Source organism: Epinephelus fuscoguttatus, linkage group LG8 (genome assembly GCF_011397635.1).
Source record: "Epinephelus fuscoguttatus linkage group LG8, E.fuscoguttatus.final_Chr_v1".
In the NCBI taxonomy this organism is placed as follows: Eukaryota; Metazoa; Chordata; class Actinopteri; order Perciformes; family Serranidae; genus Epinephelus; species Epinephelus fuscoguttatus.
The window spans coordinates 18,488,518-18,502,298 of NC_064759.1; the positions used below are offsets into that span (position 1 = coordinate 18,488,518).

General features: G+C 45.2%; 1 protein-coding gene across 1 annotated transcript in view; it reads right to left on the reverse strand.

The window, feature by feature from the left end:
- Nucleotides 1–686: 686 nt before the first annotated feature.
- The window catches only part of LOC125893840 (forkhead box protein O3-like), a 38,688-nt gene continuing 25,593 nt past the window's right edge, over nucleotides 687–13,781 (reverse strand). Inside the window, exon 2 of the mRNA XM_049584772.1 lies at nucleotides 687–5,947. Within this exon, the coding sequence (XP_049440729.1) occupies nucleotides 4,226–5,947 (1,722 nt within the window). The 3' untranslated portion in view covers nucleotides 687–4,225. The remainder of the gene's footprint in view (nucleotides 5,948–13,781) is intronic.

The window sequence follows — 13,781 nt, forward strand, 5'->3', positions numbered from 1 at the left end:
GCTGTCTGTCCTTGTTTTGTCTGTCAGGAACTCTCTCTTTTTCTTTCTCTCACACACACACACACAGAAATAACAAAATAAATTCACCCTATTTCTCTCTTTCTTTCTCATGCAGACTCTTGCACAAGTGATGCTTCCCGACATATGTGAAGGTGCATTTTTTTCCCATTTTTCATTCATACAGCCCACTCTTCCTGCCGCCCACTCAGCGACTTGGTGTCCTGGTCAAACACGACTGCCAAGAGGGGTTGTCTGCATGTGCCAAAGGATTTATGTATTAAAAATGAAACAGACTACACAATGAAGAAATAAATTAACAAGCAGCCCACATTCATTCATCTTGTCAGCTACTGTATACGAGCGCATGAGAGAAATAGCACCTGACAAGCACAAGTAAGCTCAGGAGAATCCACTTCAGACTCTCTGAATTATAAGGAAAAGGTCAATTTGTTGCGTTTTCATGAACAACAACAAATCTGTCTTCATGGTCAGATTCACCAAAAAAAAAAAAAAAGCAACAACAGAGACTTTCTTTTCATTTCATTTATTTAACAGTCACCAGATGATGAGATACATTCTCTTAAAAAAGAAATAGACAACAAAACTGATATTATTTTTGAGATTTTAAAAACTATTATACAATATTCTTAATATATAGATTTTGTACAAAATAAAAGTCAGTAAAAGGGCAAAGGGAGAATGACATCTTAAAAAACAGAGAGGAGAAAAAAAGAGGATGGGGGATAGGAGTTGACTCAAACAACTACCACATTTAGGAGTGACAAAGACCAATCTCTTTCATAAATAAATATAGGAAAATTAGACATCATATATAGCTCTCTTTCCAATAGCAGGGCATTGCTAAATGTCTGTAGCATAGGTTATAACGTAACTGCTTTGTGAGGCTCATTTTGCTTCGAAAATTCCACGCATTTTCCACACGGAGATTAGCTGGAACGCGACTAAAAGCCCTGAAATAAAGGTATTTACCTCAATTATGGGTCTGATAGTCTGTGCCGTGCTTGACCTTTGGCTGTAACAATAACCCCCACCCCACCCTTACCCCCCATCTTTTCCTTTGTGTGCCGTACTCGGTGCAGACCAAGCGCAGAGAGTCTCCCTCAGGGAACGAGAGAAGAGCGGTCTTCTTTCTCTCGTCTAAAGGCCGGTGAGAAACAAGCTTCAGACTCCCCCACTCACAAACAGAGACAACTGAGCAGAGCAAGTGTGGGTGGGGTGCACGGTATTAGGAAGGTCATACTGGACTACCAACATTTCACCATTGAATTCCATCCTTACACTGTGGGTATTTCAGCGCTGTCCTCGTTGGTCCTTAGAATTTCAACAATACAACAACAACTACAAGACAACAGAATAAACACACGAAAAGTGGATGTGGATGGCTGTGGGGCATTACAACCCTGTCTGACATGGACTCATGCCACTCAGATTGGCTGATTGTTTCTCCTCAAATCGCTCCCTTTGCACCTATTTGAGTATTTGAAGCTCAGGGTATAAGCACTGAAAACATGGCAACAGGGGAATACAAAATACAGAGGATGGAGATGGTTTACAATACGAATACACTACCTGTTTTCAGACACACACACCCAAAGAGTATGGAAACTGAGGCTGATGATTGATCCCACTGCAACAACAGGCTTTTGTTCTATCCTTGTCTCCATCTTTTCCTATTTGTACCCTCTGTGAGCAGGCAAGCGGACAGTGACATTGGCCCTTCTCAGAGCAGGACAGCAGGCAGAGTGACTTGGCGTTAATCACAGTTTTGTCTCGCTTTCTTGGCACATTAAGTCGCGGAGGCGAGCGGCTGCCCGGACGGCCGGGGTGAGAGATGGGAGGACAACGCGTTAGATTCTCAATAATGACGCATCGCTGCCGCATCACTTTGGAGATTAAAAACAAGATGCTGAATTTCAATCAAGCCACATTAATGGCTCGGTGTGAGGAATGGTCACTTTGTCTCCACTGGCAGGCAGAGAGAGGGAGAGAAACTGGCACGAGAAGCCCAGGTGAGACAAGGTGATACGACGTTTTAATTCACCAAATTGCATGCTAGCCAGTAATGATGGAATCCATTTTACGATGTAGTGACAATATTCTCCAACCGGTGACAAAAGGGCACTGACAAAATGTTACATCCAAGATAAAAGTGCGCCAAGGACTAAATGCATGTAGCTTTAAATAACAGGACCGCTGGTGTAAGATAATTAGTTGGATCTGATGAGCGTGTGAATTTCATCATCAGCGAAAGGACAGTTCTGATCTTTTGAGGTGGGGTTGCATAAGGTACTTTTCCATAATCAGTGTTTTACCTAGAGTAGATGGCAGTCAGCATGCTCCCACTTTAGGGAAGCATGTAGACTCATTTATACTCCCTTTACATACGACAGTAGATACATCTGTTTCAAACGTTACTGCCCTCATACTTCCATGCGTCGTTTATCATGGTATAAAGACAGCCAAGATGGCAGAGTCAAAAGTTTCACACAACAACAAATGAGGCAATGGTGGAGGAGGTCGTAATATTGTGCCTTTAAACTGAGGCAACGTTGTTCGGTTCCGCCGTTATTCAAATGTCTTCATTGTCGTATCTTGCTTGATCTACGCTACCCTGCCTCCATAATCTCTGGTGGTACTGCATTTCGTCCGTATCTGTAAGCTTTCAAAAAACGTGCACAAAGACAGACGAACTGAAGTCAGAGTACGGACAGAAGGCTCTGTCTGTCTCCTTATCTAACACTGAGCGTACATGAGCCCTTACACGGTAGCTAAGCAATGAACTGCTGTGGAGGAGTCAACAACCTGGGGCACCACATGTACCAAAGCTACACCCAACCTGTGGCCCTTTGCTGCATGTCTCCTCTCTCTTTCCCTTTCACTCTGAGGCTGCCTATCAAATAAATGCCCCAAAAAAACAATGTAAGTGAACAATATGCTAAAAATATTTTCACTACTTTACCCTTCCGTCAGATGACTTCCAACGAGAAATTGAAGCTCTCATTGAACATCGTTGAACACGGGAGCTTCTGGTCTACCGTTGCCTCGGCCTGTTAGTTTGTGTTATTGTGTGACTTTGGCTTTTAAAAAGCTTAGTTTGGATTCACCAAAGTCACACAATAACACAAACTTAACTAACCGATTGATCAGCAGCTCCCTTGTTCAGTGAGCAAAAATTACTGTTTTTTTTTTTTTTAGTGGAGTCTGGTGGCTTTGCCAAGAGCATAAACTGAGGCAAATAACGTCTTCCCCATCTGTGTGGACTGTCTGACAGAAAGGTAAAGCAGTAAAATAAATATAGTGTACACTTAAACTATTGTAGATATTTTTAGGTAGCTAAAATACGTTTTGCTGCTGCCCCCCTCCATAGCAGTACATTGCTTAGCTTCCGTGCCATCTGCTGTGGGTAATACACCGACTCAGGATCAATACCTCATACAACCCGACTTCAATAAATCCAAACTATCCCTTTAAAGTGGTAAATTGGTTTTAGATCAGATCTGTATGTAAATATACTATATTTACATTAAAACCAGTGTCAAATCAGGGTTAAATTTAACAATTTTGAATAATTCACTTTTTCAAAAAATGGTAAGGTGAGTGATGAGAAACAGGCAATGTCTAAGCTTCTGAGCTAACGCTGAACTTAAAAAACCAATCATCTAATCACATAGCAACTAAGGACTTAATGCAAAAAAGTCCCCACCACTGACAATGACAGCATATTAGAGAAGAAGTCCAATTTTATTTCAATGCCAAGATGTGACACTTTATCAACGAAGCTTGTAATTTCCTCATTTGTTGCCGTCAAATACCGCAGTCACCTTACAAAATATGCCAAGCTCTGTCTGAGCTGCTCTGTGAACGCCTGGCACTGCGAGATGTGACCCACTTGCAATAAAGTGCATTGAGAGTTCAGTTCTCATGGTAGATGAGAAGCGATGTTGGGCGAGCACAGCTGAGAGATTGTCATCACAGTATAGCTGATATGAAGAAAAACCTAATGTGACATGAACTAGATCTCTCGGGGAGGGAAGGGAAATCAAAAGAGGAGAGGGTGACAGAAGAATTGTCAAGACAACAAAGCGAGACGAGACTGTTGGTCCTATAGTCTCTGTGTCAAGTCAGGAATGTCACAGTTGAGCACAGTGCTTCATGGGTAGGGTAGTTCTTTTAGTTCAGAGGACAGGATGTGTTGTCCCATACTTCAGCCAGGCACCCAGCTCTGGTTGCTGTGGGCTTGCTGTGGACCAGTCAGACCACTCATTCCCACCCCCATGCCCATGGTCACACCCATGCCCATACCCATGCCAATGCCCACCCCTTGCGCTAGGGAGCAGTCAAAGTTGAAGTCCATCTCCTCCCCAGAGTCCATAATGTCATGGAGGAGGATGGACTCCACATCGCAGTCTAAGCTACCATGGAACATGTCAATGTCCAGGTCAGCTGGTAGTCTCTCGGGGAGGTGAGGTTGGTGATAGCCATGGTAGTTGCTCCCAACACTACCATTCCCCATCCCCTGGCCATGGTGATATGGTCCGTTAGTCATGCCTTGGTGTTGTGGGTCTGGGTAATGGTTGTGACGGGGGTGCGGGGCAGTGGCCACATGGCAGGAGTCCTGGGGCATGCCAAGCATGCCTGCTGGGTTTGGGGGGAGGGTGGTGGAGGCAGGGAGGTGGGCATGTGATGGGGGGCTGTACAGGTAAGGAGCTTTGTGGTTGTAGGTCTGCAACTGATTGCTGTTGCCACGTGGGATGAGGGCCACAGCCCGGGGCGGTGTGTGGTTATGGCTCTGGCTGAGGTTGTGACCGTTGTGAGCGAGGCTGTGAGGTGAGTTGTGGTTGTGGTTGGTGACATTGTTGTGATTATGACTACTAGTATGGCTGTGAGTTCTGTTATGGCTATGAGCTGAGCTGTGACTATGAGGTCCATTGTGGCTGTGGCCATTGTGGTGGCCAGGGTGGTGGCTGTGATGGTTGGAGCCCACTCCATTACTAGCTTGAGCCATCATAGGGTGGCTTTCCCTCTCCTGTCCCAGCATCATGTCCTTGGAACAGTATTGCTGTCTAGCTGGACCACCTGTTAGCAGACTCTGCAGGGCGTTGGTGCTGGAGTATGCCCGCATGGTTCCAGAGAAACTTGCTGGCTTGTTCTCCTGAATGGTCTGCATGGGTGAGTGGTGGCGCAGCATCCCCATGCCTGTAGCACCATAGACGCCTGCACCGTAGGGGCTCTGTCCCTTCACTCCAGAGTTGTAGTGGTAGACAGGGGTTTGGTGCTTATGTCTGCCAACAGCTGGATGCTGCTGGTGTTGCTGCTGCGATGGGTGATGGTGATGATAACTATCCTCCATCAGCTGTTCATCCAGGCTGATTGCACCTGTCAGGTTGGCCAGCTGAGGCAGCTGCTCAAGGGGAGGACAGCGATTCCCTGCCCCCATGGACGGAGAGCGGGCACTGGTCGGTGAGGGGTAGAGGTGGGGGGAGGTGGAACAGGACAGACCGCCCTCCTCTGGTTCCTCAGGCTCTCCCTCTGCAAGGATGGGTGACAGACGCCCACTCAGTGTGGAGGCTGAAGAACTCGCCCTGGAATGGAGATCTGTCCAAGCATCAAACTCTCCATCTGTCCCAGTTGCAGCTCCAGCTCCGGGGAGGCCTTTCCGTGGTGGGCTGCTGTGGTCGGGGGAGCCTTGGAGCCCAACAACAACAGCCCCTGCTCCTATCCCAGGACGGCCAACCCTCTTTCCTCTGACGCGGCCTTTGCTTTTAAGGTATTTGGTGCTGTTGTCCATGGAGACTGCTCGCCGGCGGGGAGCCTTGCCCATCTTGCCTCCATCTGGGTTCAGCATCCACCAAGAACTCTTCCCTGTTCCCTCATTCTGCACCCTGATAAAACGTGTGTGGAGGGATAGGTTGTGTCGGATGGAGTTCTGCAGAGAGATAACAGAGAGGCACACGGTGAGAGAGAGATCAAATTAAACCGTAATACATCACATCACTGATCATTTGTACACAAACTGCTTTTCTGAGGTGAACAATTTAAATGAGTGAAATTTGCATGAGATTCATATAAAATGTACAAGAGGAAAATAAGGTTTTCTGACATCAAACGTTAAAATCAGCAATGTAGACAAACCCACTTATAAATCATTCAGCCTATACATGCTCAGTCATAGAAAAAAAATGCCAAATTATCAGGTCGCTTCCACATCTCTTAAGAGATAAACAAAACACACACACAAAAGTTGATGCGCAGCCCCCTGTGCAATCAGTGTCAACCAAAGTCAGAAAATTGAGAGCACGTTCAAAAACACAAACATGTTCGAAGGACGGCTACAGCTGGCACGGAGTACGACCTTGTCAGCCTCAACCAACCTGAGACGACCTGAGACTCGGGCTTGAGACACACTCCTTATGTGCGTCAATCCTCCCACTTTCATTTCCATCAATCCATCTGTCCTCCTCTACTTTTCCTTTCAGCCGGGCTGATGTAAGCTGCTGTGGTTGGGCGTACTGTATGTTTGAAGTCGGTGCCAGTCTGGCTTCGTGCCAGCCCTGTCTCTTTCGCTCTCATAGCTTGAATGGGGGGGATGTATCGCAAGATTGAGCCGGGAGCAAGGCAGGCTAATGGATGTATCCCACCCTCCGACATCTACCTTCACTGCCTATCTCTCTTTCCCTCCCTTGTTCTGTCTTCATCACGATGCCTCTTCCTCTTTTGTCACTGAGTAATACATACTTTGTATTTTTCTTATTTCACACACTTCTGTGCACACAACAGACATTTTCCACTTCTGCTTTCAGTCTCTGTGCCTTCAATTATACAGTGTGTCACCAATTACTTTCCCATTATCCTCCACACCGGCATGTACAGTCACTGACTCAGTAATTCATAGGATATAGTTTTTTTTAGGTATCATTTACATCTCAAGGGTTGTTGAATGCTGAAGGTTCCTGGTGTGCAACAGAGTCTGTCGTCGCAATTCGGCTCTTTGTTGTGCGTGAGGCATTTTGACGCTCATGGAGGAAAATATCAAATCAAAAGCACCTCCTGTGGTTTAGGAATATACTGGGACAATAGATTGTTTCAGATTGAGGGGTACTCATACTTCCACCATCTCCATTATGTTGCGGATTATTTGTATTCACGCTGAATTGCACGGCAGGGAAACAAATAAATCAAATTGCGGCGGAGAACACAGAAATGGGAGGCGAACTGAATTCAGGTGATCTGTGAATGCCTCCTTGGGTTATCTCGCTGTGACACCTCCGGCATTGGGTAACCATGGCAACCGGGTAAACGTGCAACAGCAGAACTATATCATATTGTGGTGAGAATCAAGAGAGAGAGAGAGAGAGAGAGAAAGAGAGAGATAGGGAGAGTGGGGGATGGGGGAAAAGGATGCAAGAGGAGGCGGTTGTTTGATGCTGCTGCTCCAACACTAAACAGCCTTTCATCTCGGCAGTGCAGGTCCGCAGGGGATGCCCGCTCCCTGCTTCTGACGGCTTCTCTACGTGCCGCGCCAACTCCCTGTCTCACCCTGGCTGGATCATCAACCTATCATACCACTTCAAATCATCCCCATCAAGTCCTGTGCATGCCTGAATTAAAACATATGTAAGCTTTCATGCCATTCCACCACGGCCGGTTGTAAATGGGGCATCTTTCAGAGAGCTGAACCACTTCATGCTGCAACTCTGTGTGACCTGTCTGATTCAAATCGCGATTTATCCCTGTATGAGGGAAGAGCAGCCCCATTGAACTTGGAGGGATTTGTCATCATCCCAAACCCTCTTTATCTGATGAATCCACCTGCTAGAGAGATTTGAGAGATTTCGGACGGTGGCCAGCCGTGGCATCATCATCATCATCGTTAGCTGCCGGCTTCCTGTCGTGTAGTTTTCCACCACATGTTTTTCTCTGTCATCCTGTTTGTGTGTTTTAGGATCTAAGAATAGCTCAGGTTGCAGGTGGTTCCACTGTGGGTGTGGTTCTGTCCGCCTCCTGTTCCCTCACTCTGAGTCAGGGGCAATTTGGCCAGCCTATGGCCCTCACGCCCCCGAAACAAGCAGTCACTGCTAATCCCCTTCCATCCCCGAGTAATCCCAGACAATCCTGGGCTAATCCCAAGTTGATTCAGGGGCACTCCCAGCTGGGTGTCTCACACAGAGCCGTGCCAGGTCACCACGGACGCAGCGGGCAGCCCGGATATGCTATGATCCAATAGTAATACAGCATAAGGGAAGTTTGAGATGTGTGAAACAGGGACACTATAAACCCCTTATAGGATGTAATGTTAAACTATTCCTAATGTTTGTGTGTGCGCATTTTAGTAGATTTTTTTGAGGCAGTGATCCGATGTTAACCGCATTTTTTGATGCCTCCATCGAATCAACTACCTTTACTCTGTGTTCTGTCCTTGAGGGTTGGCTTTGCCACATTTTTACCCCTACGGGTTGAATAGAATAAAATTGAAAACTTTATTATGTATTAAATATTCATAAAATGGAAATTCTCTTTCAGCCCCCTGGCTTGCCGAGGCAGACGGATGAAGCCCACAGAAACATACAATGACAGAGAGGAACACACACATCACACGCCTGGGTCCAGGAAGCTGCTTCCTATTCAAATCATACCCCTTTAATACAATGGGCCTAGTGGAGAGGGCTCTAAATAATGAATGAACCAGTGGCTGGGCTTATGCGGAGAGATGCACTGCCTGGTCCCATAATACTGAAAAGAACAGACAGAGTCATAAGTAGTGGTGTGACTTCTTTGTTTTGTTATTAGGGACATCCACCCTCATTCTCTGTCGACAAACACAACCCAATCTGGCTGAGAGGGGTTAATTTGGACATAAAGTAAAAGAGGATAAGGGTAAGAGGTTATGGACCAATCAAAGCCAATTAAGGTGAACAAGGTGCTTTCGGTTGCAGGAAACAATCAGCTTGAGTTCAACTCTCATTAAGGCCTAAAAATCCTGATTTAGATATTAAGACAATTGATACCAGGCTGTAGGACGGTCTTCTTTGTCCTTGTCCTTTGTCTTCTTTGAGCAAATCTAACATGGTGATACTTTTTTATCACAACACACAGGTAGAGATGGAAAGATCAAAAAATGCAAAAGATCAGGGGTCCCATTTATAAACATTGCGTACGCACAAAACGAGGCCTGAAAGAGGCATACGCCACTTCCCACGTAAAAGTTGTGATCTATAAAAACAGACTTGATGGGAGAAACTTTGACCCGTGCAAACAAACATATTGGAGACTGGAAATTGGCGACACAGATGGTGAGGTGGAAGCCTGATTGCAGAAACTGTCTAATTTTTTTTGGCATGCACCATTTTCAGCTTTTGTCTGCACATACATATTTAGTATTGCTCTTACACACTGTTTTCTAAAAAAGACCCCAGTTAGTTCTGAGATTTGGGGATATTTTGTCTCTATGTCTTCTTTCAGACTAGTTAAAAGTAAATGTCCAAAATACACATTTAGGTGTTTATTTAAGGTCAAATTTTCGTTCTGGAAATTTATGCAAAAAGAGCATATTTAATGAGATAATGCACCATTTGCATATTTAAATATGACATTTTAGAAAACCTGCAATACAAAAAATAATTGTCTTAAAGTAAGTAATCAGCTGGGGAAGTTTCATAATGATTTATGCCAGTTAAAATTAACCTAGTGTCTTATTGTTTGTCTAAACATGTATGGAATTTTCCGATACATATCTTTAAAGGCCAAGTTTTTTCTCGAACTCTGAGCCAAAAGTTTCAAATTCAGTAGCGCTTCCATACGCCAAACGTTCAAGTTGTATTCTTATCTGTGTTCTGAAGGTTTTTATACCATTTATACACTATTTCTATAACACTTTACTCATAAAAACATGGCAGAAAATTGTTTCTTAATGGCTGTTGACAGTATTTATTGATTTATGGAGAGATAAAAAGAGCTATCCAATTCTTCCTCTTTAAATACCTTTGACTCTAATATGACGACAAAATGAAACAAAAAATTTGAATCTGGCTTTACCCAATTTTCATATTTTTGTGTATGTAAAAGTATGCAAATCAGTGCATTTTTTTTAATTAGATAATTTATATTTTGCATAATTAAACATGCAAATTTGTAATATAAACTGGTAATATCAAAATGTCTTACTGTAGGTCATTGACTGGGGAAGTTTCATAATGGTATCTATTAGTTAAAAATGATAACCTTTTCACCTGGGGCATCTCCTCTTACTCAGGCATTGTCATATTTCATCAAAATATACAATGCCATTCAAAAATATTTAATAAGCCTGGCTTTTTAAAATTGTTTTTCACTAAAAAAAGATGTTTAAAAAAAAGAAAAAGATCAGATTTGTTTAAAGTGATGCCAGTATGATTTAGTGCCATTTTAAGAGTTTTAAGCACATTTTAACTATATCATGAATCATCATTATTTTAGCGAGGATAATCATGACATTAAATTTTCACATCATCTCATGCCTTCACACAGGTGGACTGAGCAGTGAGAGTGTTTTTCACTGGCTCAAAGAAGGAGACAGACACAAATGTCTTATGTAAATCTGGTCCAACAGATTATTGCTCAACATTTGTTGACGAGCAGAAACAGGTTCCTGGAATTCATCAATAATAATCTCTTTGAGAACCTTTCATTTGGCTCTTGGAAATCTTACAATACCAATCAATTGTTCCGGGTTTGATTCAGGGACTGAAGAGGCCTATTTAGTGTTGGGAATCGATGAAGTTTAATGGCTATCAGTGCTGAGGCTTAGCACACATCAAGGTCGGACTAACTACACAATCCACCTGCATTATGAGGCCAATATGGGCGCTCAATATGCCATATCCCCACTGTTCACACAACAATGTCTAACTGCCACAGGCTTGACAGTTAAGTGACTGCGCCCACTTGTGCAAACTGGCTTTGTGCCCAATGCATCCCTCTGTTGCCTCTCCCAAGATGTCAGTAAGGCATTGGGACTATATGCGTGTGGGGGCAGGGGTTGTTATGTTGGGACCCAATGGTTCATGTGGGATAACCTGACTGACTGGCATGGGGGCAGCTGTGCTGGGGGGTACAGCAGGAGGTGGAGGGGCCTGGGGGTAAGGGCTGGGAATATAGAGGTACCGTAAGGGGCCCCTCCACGCCACACAAAGGGGTGCCCTCAAAATGCCCCCCGCTCGCCCCATCCCCCTCCATTAGCCCCCCATCAGAACTCACTCAAGGATTTTTCCCGCTCACACACCCACACACATGCTCACACACAGAGGGGCGAGGAAACAGGTCAAACGGTTTATAGGACCCATCTTGTGGCGAATGTGCACTCATTCAAACAGAACTGAGTGACGAACTAAGGCCTGTGAGTGGGGTCTGGGAACCAGCAAAAAGAAACCACTCACCCGATTCAAACAACCTCAAGGGTGAAGCAGCGTGGTGCGCTTGCCCAGCTAAGAACACAGCTGCTGTTCTTGTAGTGGCACCGGGTAAAGCCGTTTGCCACACTCGACTGGTATTACCAAACCATTTCATGCAGAATGGAGCCATTATGTATTGTCAAAGGGTATCCCTCTATGGTGCACATTCATTTGATAAGCCTAAATCAAGGGGGAGTAACAGAAGCACTAACTGTGTTTATTGTGATGCTGTTTTTGCCTGTGCAGAAGGCAGGAGGGATCAGGGGGAGGGGAGGTTTCAACACAAGCAGTTTTGTTCAGCACAGGAATGAGTTTTGTCAGCTAAGCCTGTCTCCAGGCTATTGGTGGAAATTAGCGCCGGCTAAATATTCGCTTTCCATGATTGATGTCACGGCTCGCGTTGTCCCTTTGAAGGGAAATAAAGAATTTAGAGCCATGTGGATTAATAGGGACAGGACTGGGGGAATTTTATGTGTCTGAGGGGGACTTGAAGAGGGACTGAAGGGCCTAATGGCTGCACAGATATGGCACAATGGAGCTGAGACGATATGGTGTATCAGAGAGTGAGGGAAGACAAGTGAGACTATGACAGTGAGTACAAGAAAGAAAATTGGAAATTGTTTGTGTGTGTGTGTGTGTGTGAGAGGGGGAGAGCGTGTGTGTGTGCGAAGAGAGAAAGAGAGAGATGTAGCTATTTGCCTGAGAAGCCCAGAGTCAGATGATTAAAATCCCTTTAGGAGGCTTCTTTAAGAGAGACAGATGGGCAGACAGGCCTGTTTTTGGAATACAATCAAATTGAAAAGATTAAAAAGGAGTCTCTTTTATTAGGAGGTGAGAAACAGTTACTTCTCTGCCACATGCCATCATCGCCTCCACAGCAGTGGTCACGACTGCATTGGCATGCGAGGCGCATTACAGCCCTTGTTGGGGAAGAAATAAACCTGGGATTAGGAATTGCATCTATCGCAGTATCACTGTGGGGTCTCTGTGGATTGGCAGCATTTCTAATTTCTTGTTGAATAAATACGATTTACAGGAACGAGTCGAAAACTCTCATTTCTTCTAGAATCATTACAGAAAGGGCTGAAGTGAGCCGGAGTAGCTCAAGGACTTTTCACCAATCGCTGTCCTATTACAGACAGAACTTTCACTTAATCTCAACGCCAAATCTGAGCAGGTACAATTCAAATGTTCATTCCCTCGGCTGCCATTGTACTTGAATAGACTGAGTTTGCACAGTAGAGTGATTCAAGCACTGTGAAAGGTGCTCTGTATCCGACCCTATTATTCCACAACACTGCAGGAGTGCCATTTATAAAAAGGCTTAAAATGGAAAGCAAGTGTGTGGTAGTGTGTCTGGTAGCCTCAGATCAGGAAGTGGCTGTGGAGAGGGGTGTAATGGAGTTGGTAGGGGATTCCTGCCTGACTGTGCACTAATTGCATCCAATGGCTGGCGAGCCATCAGCCGTGCCCACCCCGGCGCCAAGGGAAGGGTTGGCATCGGGGTGGCAGGGTGTGGGATAGAGAAGGGCTGCCGCAGCTTTGGTGGGTAAAAATAGATGCTGACAGATTAGTAGAGCATCTGAGACCCGGACAGGAGATCGGAAAATCCGCTCGCCTGATGCCAGGGACAGCTGAGTGTTTCCGGTGGGCGCAAAGGGGACACAATCTGGGCCTCGCGTCTGACGCCCACGCACAAAACGGGGGAGCCTCAGAGTGAGTGCGAGCACATGAGTGTGCACGTGCCACAGGGTAGCATGGGTGTGGTTTTTCCACCGGGACCTGCAAGGTAGGCAGAGCTCACGCCCTCCCACTGAGGATTCACACAACAGGTGTTTGGGCTGAGCCACCTGTGGGGCCGGCCGCCTGCTCGCACTTCACACCTCGTCTAGGGAGCAAACTAACATTTTCCACTGGGCTTGCCATGCTTTTGTTAAAGACCAACACGTTTCTGGAGAGGCTTTTACGGCTCTTTTTACAAGATCTGCATGATATGCGTGTGTGCAAGCGTGCACAAGTCAATCTGCATTTATGTGAGCGCCTGTGTGTCTATATTTGTGTATCAGTCCATTTAATAGCCAACAGGCACAGTGTGGATTTGATTATATTGAAACCTCCCTCTGCTATATACAAAGAAACTGTCGGCCAACAATGGAATCAATGCAGGCCCCGGCTTTTTTTCACACTCGGCCTCCACATAATCTCATTCATAACAATGAGAATCTCATTTCCCACATTCTAAAGGTCAGTGCACACCTCTGATCACACTTTAATAAACATCATTCTCGGCGTTTAATTTAATTTCAGCAGAGCAGGAAACTCATAGGCAGCCAT